This window comes from Ctenocephalides felis, unplaced genomic scaffold, assembly GCF_003426905.1.
Source record: "Ctenocephalides felis isolate EL2017-DRISC unplaced genomic scaffold, ASM342690v1 CF-g0.4_SCAFFOLD_01492, whole genome shotgun sequence".
NCBI lineage: Eukaryota > Metazoa > Arthropoda > Insecta > Siphonaptera > Pulicidae > Ctenocephalides > Ctenocephalides felis.
In genome coordinates this window covers 50,400,353-50,413,434 of record NW_020537646.1, presented here as the reverse complement: position 1 = coordinate 50,413,434, position 13,082 = coordinate 50,400,353, and the positions used below count along the sequence as shown (strand labels likewise).

The following is a 13,082-nucleotide window of genomic DNA, read 5'->3' as shown; positions in this document are numbered from 1 at the left end:
ATTACTATAACTTGCCCTATAGGAATTTAAAAATAACGAAAGTGAATTTCGGATTTTGTAAAAATGAAAAAGTTTTTCTAAACATTGCTTAATTTCAGAAATTCTAAGGTTGACTTAGGGGGCGTCCATTAATCACGTGAGGTTTTTGGGTTTGACAAAAAATCACGAAATATCACGAGGGGGAGGGAGGGGTATGGTAATATATCACGTGTATTTATTTTTTAACTGATTTTTAAAAAAAATTCAAACATTTTCAAAAACGAATATTTTTTTTTAGTTTTTTCACGTAACTAAAAATACACGTGATGTTTGGTGGGGGAGGGGGGGGGGTAATTTTAAATATCACCAAATATCACCAAGGGGGAGGGGGGGTCCAAAAATCCTTAAAAACTCGCTCACGTGATTAATGGACGCCCCCTTACTTGAGACAAATAATTTTAACTTAGTTACTTAGTTTCACAATGTCGTAATTCTTAGAAATATGAGATAAGATTGAGAGATGGATTTATTCTAGCTTTATAGAGGCGATTAGGTTTTATTTACATATGTTTCTTGTAATAAACATATTTATTATTTTTTATGAAATTTGCCATATTTGTAATAATTATTGACCTATATTTGCATATATGTTACAGTAGGTATACAGTATACCTGTATCTGCTTATTTTACATTAAAAATTACAGTTGTTCCACATATAACTGATGCTATACAGGAATGGGTTGAACGAGTAGCACATCAACCAGTAGATAGAAAGGAAAATGAAAAACCTCAAGTTTGTATTGTTGAGTTAGGTGGTACAATTGGAGACATTGAAGGTATGCCTTTTGTTGAGGCATTTAGACAGTTTCAGTTTCGCGTTGGTCGTGAGAATTTTTGTTGTGCCCATGTATCTCTAGTCCCACAGGTACATCTTTTGAACTTAGATAAGTTATAGTTTATATACTTACACTAATGATAAAAAAATTTTTAGCCACGTTCGACTGGAGAATCCAAAACAAAACCCACCCAGTCTAGTGTGAGAGAATTGAGAGGTTTGGGACTATCACCTGATCTTATAATATGCCGATCTGAGCTGCCTATTGGGAATGAAGTTAAGGACAAAATATCTAATTTTTGTCATGTTAAACCCGAAGAGGTACAACTAAATTGCATATATATATATATATATATATATATATATATAATATATATATTTCAAAGTAACTAGCAGCCCATTCGTCGAAATAAAAAAGGTATAAAGTATAAAAACTTTTATTTATACGTTTCGACACAAGATGCGTGTCATCATTCAGCAACTACAACAATTTGAAAATTTTATTAACTAATATAAACAACAATAAAAATTAATTATAGCATAGAGAAACATTATACACACCACAGGACAAAAACACTCAACAAAAATTTATTTTAAAAAATTAAACTTAATAACATATTAGAGAAAAAACATTTTTTAGAAAAAATTATGAATAACTAAAAGATTTGAAAACTAATTTGACTAAAAGTTATGAAATACATCATTGTGAAGCTAGAAGCACGCCCATACCGAGCATCTAGACTCGACTGAATTATTTCAATAGGCGTATTGATAGGAATGGGAGGGGACGCATCAAGGACAAATTCTACGAGGCACGAAAACGCATCGAACACAGAGGTTGAACTGGGATTGATCAAAAGGAAAAAGCAAGCCAAGTAAAAGTTAGAACAAGAAAACAAAATTGTAAAAAAATTAATATAAAAGAAATAAGCAAATTAATTTTTTGTTTTTTTAATAAAATCAATAACTATCTGGTAACTATCATGTAAAAGGTGGGATGAATTGCGTTTGTTAACACAAGAGGAGGAATTTAATGAAATAAAAAAGGATTCAGCAAATTTTCTAAGGTCACTATTTTTTTCGATATAAAGAATAACAGGATGTGAAGTGTTAAAAGTGTGATTGAGATTGAGCATATGATCTGAAAACATCGTTTTGAATTGGTTTGGATTTTTTGAATTATAAATATGTTGATTAACTCTCTTATAAATATACTGGGAACTTTCTCCAATGTAACACATATTGCAATCATTGTAATCCAACCTGTAAACAGAATCGGTGACCCTATCAGACGGGGTTCCAGACTTAAGAATCGAAAAAAGACAATTAAAAGTATTATCTAAACTAAAAACTAATCGGAAACCTTCTGAAGAAAATAACTTTTTTAAAAAATACGAAAAATTGCTTAAAAAAGGCAAACAGATAGTTCCTTTGTATTGGGCGGAAGAGGAAGCTATTGAATTTGAACAGGAAGGTGAAAATGAATTATTAGAATTCATTTGTAAATAAATTAATCTATTATTAATGATGTTGTTGACCAAGTGCGAAGGGTAACTATTGTCTTTGAGAACGGAACAAATAAGGGTCGAATTTTTTTCCCAAAACATACTGTTACTTAGTAAAATAGCTCTGTCTATAAGAGAGATAATGACAGAAATTTTAATGGAACGCGAATGAAAAGACAAATAATTTAAATATCTTCCTGACCACGTTGGTTTCTGATACCAATCAGTCAGGACAGAATTGTTAACTTTATTTTTTGTAATTCTTAGGTCTAAAAAACTAATAGAGTCATCTGACTCAATCTCACAGGTGAACTGCAAATGTTTGTTAAAAGAATTAAAAGAGTCTAATGTGTCTACAATCTGAGAATCATCAAGGCACAACAGAACGTCATCAACATATCTATAATAAAGGTGAGGTGGAACAGAAAGATTAGATAAAACAAAATTTTCTAAAATTTGTAGTGTTAAATCAGCCACAGGGGGGCTAATACTAGACCCCATGGGTAAAACAAAAATCTGCGAATAAAATTGATCATCAAAACAAAAGTACGTGTTAACAAAAATGAAATTTAAAATCGTCTTAAACCGTCAAAATCGTCAAAACGATGTTTTCAGATCATATGCTCAATCTCAATCACACTTTTAACACTTCACATCCTGTTATTCTTTATATCGAAAAAAATAGTGACCTTAGAAAATTTGCTGAATCCTTTATTTCATTAAATTCCTCCTCTTGTGTTAACAAACGCAATTCATCCCACCTTTTACATGATAGTTACCAGATAGTTATTGATTTTATTAAAAAAACAAAAAATTAATTTGCTTATTTCTTTTATATTAATTTTTTTACAATTTTGTTTTTTTTGTTCTAACTTTTACTTGGTTTGCTTTTTCCTTTTGATCAATCCCAGTTCAACCTCTGTGTTCGATGCGTTTTCGTGCCTCGTAGAATTTGTCCTTGATGCGTCCCCTCCCATTCCTATCAATACGCCTATTGAAATAATTCAGTCGAGTCTCGATGCTCGGTATGGGCGTGCTTCTAGCTTCACAATGATGTATTTCATAACTTTTAGTCAAATTAGTTTTCAAATCTTTTAGTTATTCATAATTTTTTCTAAAAAATGTTTTTTTCTCTAATATGTTATTAAGTTTAATTTTTTAAAATAAATTTTTGTTGAGTGTTTTTGTCCTGTGGTGTGTATAATGTTTCTCTATGCTATAATTAATTTTTATTGTTGTTTATATTAGTTAATAAAATTTTCAAATTGTTGTAGTTGCTGAATGATGACACGCATCTTGTGTCGAAACGTATAAATAAAAGTTTTTATACTTTATACCTTTTTTATTTCGACGAATGGGCTGCTAGTTACTTTGAAATATGTTTCAACGTCGAAAAAACTATCAAGATATATATATATATATATATATATATATATATATATATATATATATATATATATATATATTGAATAGTCTTGAATTTTATGTTCATATATATGTTTAATTTGAGTTTAAAATTCGGACGTAACATCAATAAAAATAGTATGATTTTTTTTTAAAAGTTTATTTATTTAAAATCCATACGTTTCGGCTAGCATCTTAGCCATCATTCAGTGGTAATGAAATGAACTAAAAATTAAAAATAAATAATATGTAAGAAATTTCATAGAAAAACGATTATCCCTACATTGGTTTAGAGAAGTCATCAAATTCATTGTCTCTAACACCTATTTTGAATTTAATGGATCCTTTTATTACCAAATTTTTGGCACTCCAATGGGATCATACGCATCTCCCTCATTAGTAGAAATTTCCTTGCAACTAGTTAAAAACAAAATATTTAAAAATTATAATAAACAATTTTTTATTTCCGCTATGTAGACGATATTATTACTTGTATTCCGGAACAGTAGTACAGTTTACTGTGGAATTAGAGACAATGAATTCGATTAGCTTTCTAATACGTACAAATGACCACAGACTAATTACTAACTGGTACCAGAAACCAACTAGCTCCGGACGATACATAAATTAGCACTCATATCACCCTCTTAAAATGAAAATAGCAACGATAATAAATTTAACGGACCACGCCATACTACTATCTGATAAAAATTTCTGGTACACCAACATTGACCTGTTAATAAGCACACTAAAAAATAACTCTTATCCTACAAACATAATTAACTCAGTCATAAATAACAGACGCAGTTACATTTTCAACAAACAAAACTTCATCGACCATAAAAACCGCTTAGGCTTGGAGTCATATATTAGTGTCATTTGCCTTCCGTACGTAAAAGATTTATATTTTTCGTGGAAAAAAATGTTTCAACAATGTGGCATTTGGTTGGTGTGTAATTGTGATACAACCCTTAGTTCAATTTTTACACAAATTAAATCTAAGTTTAATTCTTACCGCCTCAGGAACTTGGTATATCAGATTAATTGCTCTAATTGCGAACTCTTTTATATCGGAGAAACTAGCCAAAACCTGAGTAAACGCCTTCATTAACATAAAAATAACTCAAAAATCCGAAGCAATTTAAGACGATGTTAACCGAGCATATTAAAAATTTAAACCATAATATAGATTTTTTCAACCCTAAAATTTTACATTTTGAAGAGAACGTAATTAAAAAAAGATTCGCTGAGGGGTTGTTTTTGCAATTGCATAACGACAAGGTCATAAACAAACGCTTCGACAATACGGACCTGAACGAAACAAACACATGGTTTCTTAATAGCGTGTCAAAATTTCTTAAAAAATGACAAGATCCCATCGCTTTTTAAATTTTCCGTAAAATTTTAACACATGCTAAAAACTGCTTTAAAAAAATCTGACATTTCTATCTTAAACTCCGAAGAGTAAATACATAGTTTCGACAACTTGTTAAGTTATCATGGTTATTAGTGTGTTTTACCATTTGTGATGTTAAAAAATATATATTTTATCAATGTGCACATACTCATACCATGGATTAATAATGGTTTCATATGCTATATTAGGATACAAAATTATAAGTGTTTAATTATTATTATTATTATTATTATTATTGTTTTTCTATGAAATTTCTTATATATTATTTATTTAGTTTTAATTTTTCTTAGTTTTAATATATATATATATATATATATATATATATATATATATTAGTGATGTGCGAAGTCGAATCAAGTGATTCGAATCATTCGAATCAACTAGATTCGAATCAGATTTTACTTGATTCGAATCAACTCGTATCAAGCCGCAAAATATTTACTGTGATAAAACATGTGTGAACACAAATTTTCATAAATATAAAAAAAATGTTTTAATTTAATTCAATATTATAATAATATAAATAATAATAATAATAAATATAAAAAATAATAATAAATATAAAAAATAATAATAATAAATATCAAAAATAATAATAATAAATATAAAAAATAAATCTTGAATTAAATCATGCGAATCACCCGGCTTTAATACGCTTAAATGTATCACCCGACTCGAATTTATATGACTTTAACCGCATTCAAGTCGATATGAATTCATCCGAGTTCACGTGACTCAAACCGACTCATCCCGACTTCAAGTCGATATGAATTGATTCGAGTTCCTATGACTCAAACCGACTTATCCCGACTTCAAGTCGATATGAATTGATTCGAGTTCCTATGACTCAAACCGACTTATCCCGACTTCAAGTCGATATGAATTGATTCGAGTTCCTATGACTCAAACCGACTTATCCCGACTTGAGTTCGAAACATGTGTCCGTGTTTTAGCGTATCGACTTATCGAGATGCAGTGTGTATGGGTCTTGAGTGTTTGTTTATTTTTGACTAAGCGCTGAGAGCAAATTTGTTCATGAAATATCAAAAACTCATTTAGATAATAAATACGCGATTTAGATTTTAATTATTATCAAAATAAACTACACAACGAGTTTTATACACATACAAAATTAGCATATTTTAATTATGCAAGTAATGGCAAATTCACACAAATGAAATAATGTCAATCTTTACAGTAGTGGATTGAATTTTAAGTCATTCGTAAGACGTTAGATTCAGCCCCCTGTTTAGATTAGATCTAAACAATCAAAGATTAAGAATATTGTTTTATATGCTTTAGTGATAGAGAAGTGTTTGATTATATTTTACTGTAAATTCACTTGAAATATTAGTTATATTTGTAGCTAGTTTATTATTATATATATAATATAAATGTATTATCTCTGCACTTTTTGGAATTAATTGCTTACTAAATTAATTATTTTACTTATAAAATTATTAAAATGATGTTATTTCTTCTCTTAAATTATAATTGTTTATATATGAACTTGATTCGAATCACTCCAATCAGGAAATTTTCGAGTCGGCACATCACTAATATATATATATATATTTTAAGCTAGCTTTATTCTAGCATTAATTAATTAATAAAACGCCTTTTACTTCATACAAATACATTTAATTATCCACCAAAATTAACACAACGCCGAACTGTTCAACACCCAAGTTACCGCCAGACACCGACTCACACACAGATACATACTTCTGTTCCGTAAGGGATCAGACACTCTACATATGACACACCATAGAGCACATACACGTCAGGATAGACACTCTTGGCCGTTATATTCAAATGACAGACATATATATATATATATATATATATATATATATATATATATATATATATATATACTAGCAAACCCAGCGAACTCCGTTTCGCCACCAGATGGTGTCATGAGAAAGATGAAGAATTTTTTTGTTTCATATTTGAAAAGGAAATGAGTAGCTGTCAAACGATGTATCTACCGGCATCATCTACTTAAAAAATTGGTTTGTAATACATGCTAAATATTAGAGATGACGCTGTATATGAAAAAAGAAAAAATGTTTTCCGCTTTTCTGCTGAAATTTTTCTTCAATTTTCTTTGCTATAAACTTCACGAAGATGACCCGACAGACGTTGTCCTGTACCCACATCTACGTTTTTTCAATAGCTTATACTAATATTCACCGTTCACTTAAAAATAATAATTATTTTTCGAATTACTATTTACACCAATGTATGAGTGATTTTAAATGTAGATCTGCTTCAAATGATGATTCCTTTTAACAAATATTAAAATATGTTCAATAAAATTGAATATTAAAAATTGAACACTGCAATTTATAGTACAAATTTGTTTCGTATTTATTTATTATATACAATTTTTTAGTTATACCTGTTGACGTGGATGTATAAATGAATATGTATAAATGAATGCTTTTTTGTTTATTCACGACTAAAAATTGATGTTCCAAATGTATCACACAAAAAATTATTGCCTGCCTTTGTGATTTATGGTCATAGCATAAGATACACGTGTGGGAAGGCTATAACAAATTCAGAAAGAATTAATATATAGCATTCCCGGTGAAGGTACAATATCACATTGGATTTTTCTTCCCAAAATAATGGGCTTCAATAATGTGGCTTATAATTTTTATATATTCGTACCATATTTTAATTGGCTTTTAGTAATTTTAATATCTAAATTACATTTTTCTCACCAATAAATTAATATACATTATTACTTAAGTTCATATTTGAAGTGAATTAATTTGTCAAATACTGTTCACATGTGCTCTATTCAACCTACGATCAACAAAATCATTTCAGTAAATGGAGAGGAAAAAAACGTGTGTCGGAAATAGGCTAATATTTATCTTAAGTTCAGAAGTGAAAACAATTTGCACTCCGTCACCACCCACCGCATTTATTGGATTATCACTCTTTCAATTCTGATTTTATCTGAACTTGTAATACACTATTTTAAAGGTAATTAAATGAGCTACAACTTTCTCTATCATAAATTTTACCAAAGCAATAATTAGTAAAAAAAAGACCTTGAATTTTTATCTATATACCTTTATACGTATCTTTTATTCTTTCAGAGATATAATAATAAGAAATTGGTTGTTTTTTTAAATAGATTTTTTTTCATGAAATCATGAGCTTTTTGGAAATCGTTTGTACTAAAGTTGTATTTTCTAGAATCCATCAAGATCTCGTAAACCAAGTCAATTCTAGAGGGAATACGATTATTTTTAATTTTGGTGGAAATGGCACTCATAAACTATTTGATTTAAATGAAAAAAAAAACATTGTATGCGTCCTTTATCTGCATGATAGCTAACTCATTTTATACGCAGACATACTCATTTTCAAGCTTATTTTGAGTACTATAAAACCCCATTTTTATATCTAGCTTAATATTGTTCCTAGAGCACTTTATAGAACACCGATTTATTAAGATTTTAATCGATATAATTTTGTTCATTAGATGATTTTCGTCAAAATTTTCAGTAGCCAGTAACTTGAAAAGTAACTGCTTTTTTTGAAAAACATTATTAAACATTTTTCTCTTCTTTATTAGTTATTTTATCGATATCCGATGTTATTTTGAAAGACATACAATTGCATCACTAAAAAGGGACGTCATCCACGAGGGAAGTGGCAAAGGAGTATAAATTATTTTTACTTTTAAACTTGAGAGTAAGATGAACCTAATTCCAAAATTCCATGCAAATTGGAACACATTAAAAATATTCAGACCCAAAACTCTCCATTGACTTGAGTAAATATTTCGTATCCAATGACAAACATATGAATTTTTGACACAATGTAAATGCGTGTAAAATATCCTCCCAATTGGCACTGTTAACGGCGTTTTTAACGTCGAATGTGAGAAGGAGACACACTTTACGAGCTTCTCTTGCTGTTTCCGTTACCTTCCGAATAGCGCCGATCGTCTATCATCCTTCTTGAAACCCCTGTTGGTTCTTGGCAAAGCCTCCGGCGCATTCAATGTCGTTGCGCAGTGTGCATTGAATAAGTTTTTCAAGCAGTTTGCTGGCAATGTCTAACATGCAGAGTGGTAGAAACGACGTCGGTGTTATAAGGGATCCCTTACCTTTGTCTATTAGGACCAATATTTGCCGCTTCCATACCGTAGGAAAGGTGCCGGTCGCCAGACAGGCATTGTAGGCGTTCAGAAGAATATACGGAAATTCCAAGGCTACAGTCTTGATCACTGAGGCTGGGATGCCACCAGGGCCTGGTGCTTTGCCAGTCTTTATGGTTTTTGCCGCATCTTGGAGTTCCTTGACAGTGAAGGGTGTAGTTTCACTGTTTTCCACGTATTGTCTTCTTTTCCGTGGATGATGTTTAGGGAATAGTTCCGCTACGATACAATTCATCAGAGCAGGAGATTTCGGTGCCTCTGGTAAAGCTCTACCAAGTCGTTTTGTAACAATTTGATAGGCTTTGCCCCAGAGATCTTTGTCAAGGTCATTGCAAATCTCCTTCCACAGTCCGGATTAAGCTGATTTTATAGCTTTGTTTAGGGTCTTTTTTGCCTGTTTGTACTCGTTTGTATACAAATCTTGGTAGGGGGAGAGTTTTGCAGCTCTTGTGGCGCGGCGACGTAGTGCGTGGCATCTTTTCCGTAGTTCTGCTATCTTTGATGACCACTAATATGCTGGACTGTGTACACCCTGATTTTTTGGTCGTGGCATAGAGGCGTTACATGAAGTGATAATGGCATTCATAGTTCTAAGGACTGTTTCTTCTGTCTCTCTGCGGGTACTTAGTGTTGGATCAACTTGAAGAGTAGATGCTCGAGAGCTGTTCGCAACTTTTCAGGGTCAAGCTTCTTAGCATTCCACCTCCGTTTGTAAAAGTTGCATGGTGGGGTCGGACCAGATCCAATACTGAATGTCACATGTTGATGATCATTGCCACTATACTCTTCAGATACAGTTCAGTCTCCAATCATATTCGCTATCCTTGGAGTGACCAACGTAATGTCGAGGATAGATTACTGATATCCTGGTCTTCTAAAAGTTGTAATACTCCCAGTATTTAGCACAGTAAGGTCCAATCTTGCAGCAAAGTCTGCCACGTCATTTCCTCTGGTGTCCGAGTCTTCGGCGCCCCATTCAGCCGATTTTGCGTTGAAATCACCAGCTACAATGACTTCTCCGTCGAATTTGCCGAGAGTGTCTTCTATGCTTGCCATTTTCTGGCGAAATACGCTAATTCCCTCATTTGGTGAAAGGTAGACGCTCACACAGTAGGTCGTGGGAGTCTTGATCCAGACAAAATTCTCGCCGCTCCCGTTGTCATTGCCGGTGATCTTCTTCGAGTTTGTGATCCATATTGCTGCCGTGCCAGATTTATCTACGAACCATGATTTATCCTGCATGTTTATATATTGCTCGCAGATAAGGTAGATATCGATCTTATCTTCAAAGATACGTTGGCGCAGTAGGTTCTGCGCCAAGGCACATCTATTTAGGTTACCTTGTAGAAATCGCGTCATTTCTGTTCTCTCGTGGCTTCGGCAAGTGCTACACGGAATGTCTTACAGGTACCGGGTCCGGCGACATGGCTCACGCTGTTCCGGTCTTCTTTGTCTACTGTACATAGAAAGCATTTTGGCTTTTCCGTACAATCAACAGACTTGTGATTTTCCCCGCCGCATTTGTTGCAATACTTGCTTCTGTCTGGCCTCCCGCATTTATGCGTTTGGTGTCCGAAACCGAGGCATCTAAAGTAGCGGGCCACTTTAACAACTGGGCGAATGCGACAGTTAACCCACCTAATCCTTATGAGAGCCCTATTTAGGGCTTTGATTGCATTAGCCTCATCTATCTCACAAAAGGCCGCTCGTTGTCCTCTTGATGTTACTTTGATCAAGTTCACTCGTCGAATTTTCAGTTTTGTCGTAAAGTCCCGACTGAGTGCGTTGCGTACATCGTTTTCGGTAGAGACACCATCAAGGTCAACAATCTCTATCGTCATCAGCGGCGTCAGTGTTTTCATCGTTCCTATGTTTTAAGTTGCTGCCCTTATCGCGTCTGCAAAGGCTTCCCTTATCGCGTTTGCAAAGGCTGCTCTATCTTCGGACTTGGGACTCATTTCCAGTAATACGCCTTCATATCTTGTCTGTTTGATGGACTTTATATCCACGCCAATCTCTGTCGGGTTCACTTTTTCCTTGATCTTCTTAAGGATATCAGCGTACGTTCGTCCTTCAGCTGGTTGAACCAAAACAGCCTTGGTTCTATGTTTCCTTCGAGTTTTCCTATGATGGCTGTTTCTGTGCTTAGCACTATCATTTGATTCGATTTTTTCGGTTTCCGGTTTCTCGGTTTCCTTCAAGGTTACTTTCGGATTCCGTGCCCCTTTCTTTTTCGAACTTCGTCGAGCCACCTCCGTCCAGTTATTTTCTACAGCCGATTTTTTGGGCGGATATGTTTCCGCGTCAGAAGCGGGGCTAAGTGACGATAGCAGCCTTTTGTTTGTGCTTTGTTCTTGGGTCTTAGGGGTTGGTGTTTGAGTTACACCCGGCTGAATAGTTGTCTCGAGAGAGGTCTATGTAGTTTTCACTCTCATTTTGGCAGCTTTGAGGGCTGCCATATATTCTTTCAATGCCAAGCTATATGCTGTATCAATCGACCTGATTAGCTCCTTTATTCTGCCGTGAACATTTTTCCTATCTTTGACATACTCCGCTAGCTCGTCAATTTTAGAGCCAAATCTCTCCATCGGTGTTCATCGGTCTAGTAGATGGTGCAGAGTTTACTCTGTCTCGGTGAAGAGTACCAGGAACCTTCTTGCCTCCTTTTACCATAGCGGCTTTGGCCGCATCCTGCTCGACGTCCATAAATACGTCACTTGTCTCTTGTTTTTTTGGGTTTTCTTAGTTATCCATGCTATTTAAATAGTCCTCCAGAGCAAAAGGTCGTCTCCGAACGCGGTGCCTCGGGAAGAGTAGTGGTGGTCACCCTTAAAGCTACCTCCATTGCTGTAAGAGCTTGTTACCATGGGAGCGGAAAAAAAACATCCGCTCCGGCCTTGCACCTTCTTCCTTCGTTGGCATACTCTTGCTCCCGTGGGTGCGGCACGTTGATTCCGTGGACACATCTCTTTCGAGCAGTGTCCCCTCATCCGCTTTCGTACGTGACCCTAGGTCAGATGTTGTGACCAACCCTTCTAGCCATAAGGGTAGTTTTTTTTTATTTTTTCAGCGATACACGGACGATGGCTGTTATTCCTCAGCTCCGATGCCAAATTTGGTCCGCGAGGGCTATTTTATTTCGCCCCAATCCGCCGATCTTACGATCGGTCAGGAATCTCCCCATCCGCCCCCTGGAGACGCGCCCGGTAGGAGTTTGGCTTCTCCCGACGGGATATATATATATATATATATATATATATGTGAATATATGTATATGTATATATGTGTATTTATATATGTATGTGAATGTGTGGGTATATAGGTATTTGTATATGTGATGTTTTGTACTGTGGGTATACATTTGTATATATGAGTATATATATATATATATATATATATATATATATATATATATATATATATATTAACAAAGTCTAATAATCGGGCATAACATCAATAAAAAACATGAATTTCTTTCAACAATTTATTTTAAATCCATACGTTTCGGCTATAATCCTAGCCTTCATTCAGTGGAAACTAAAAATAAAACTAGCTGTAAGTGGAATTCTGTCTTAAGGCAATTAAGGCATCGTGCCTTAAGGCAAATTGCTGGAACTTCCCGTACCAAAAATTATTATTTTTTTAAAAACGATTAACACTTTTGAAAAAAATTTACTTCGAAAAAATAAGATTTTTGACAAACAATTAGACAAAAAATTACTTTTTTTTGAAAAAAATAATTTTTTTTTAATTTT

At 33.5% G+C, this 13,082-nt stretch overlaps 1 protein-coding gene across 1 annotated transcript in view; it reads left to right on the top strand.

The window, feature by feature from the left end:
• LOC113369926 (CTP synthase) overlaps positions 1-13,082 on the top strand; it is a 181,320-nt gene that overhangs the window by 30,820 nt on the left and 137,418 nt on the right. The window contains exons 3-4 of the mRNA XM_026610548.1: positions 685-905; positions 972-1,136. Of these exons, the coding sequence (XP_026466333.1) occupies positions 685-905; positions 972-1,136 (386 nt within the window). The remainder of the gene's footprint in view (positions 1-684; positions 906-971; positions 1,137-13,082) is intronic.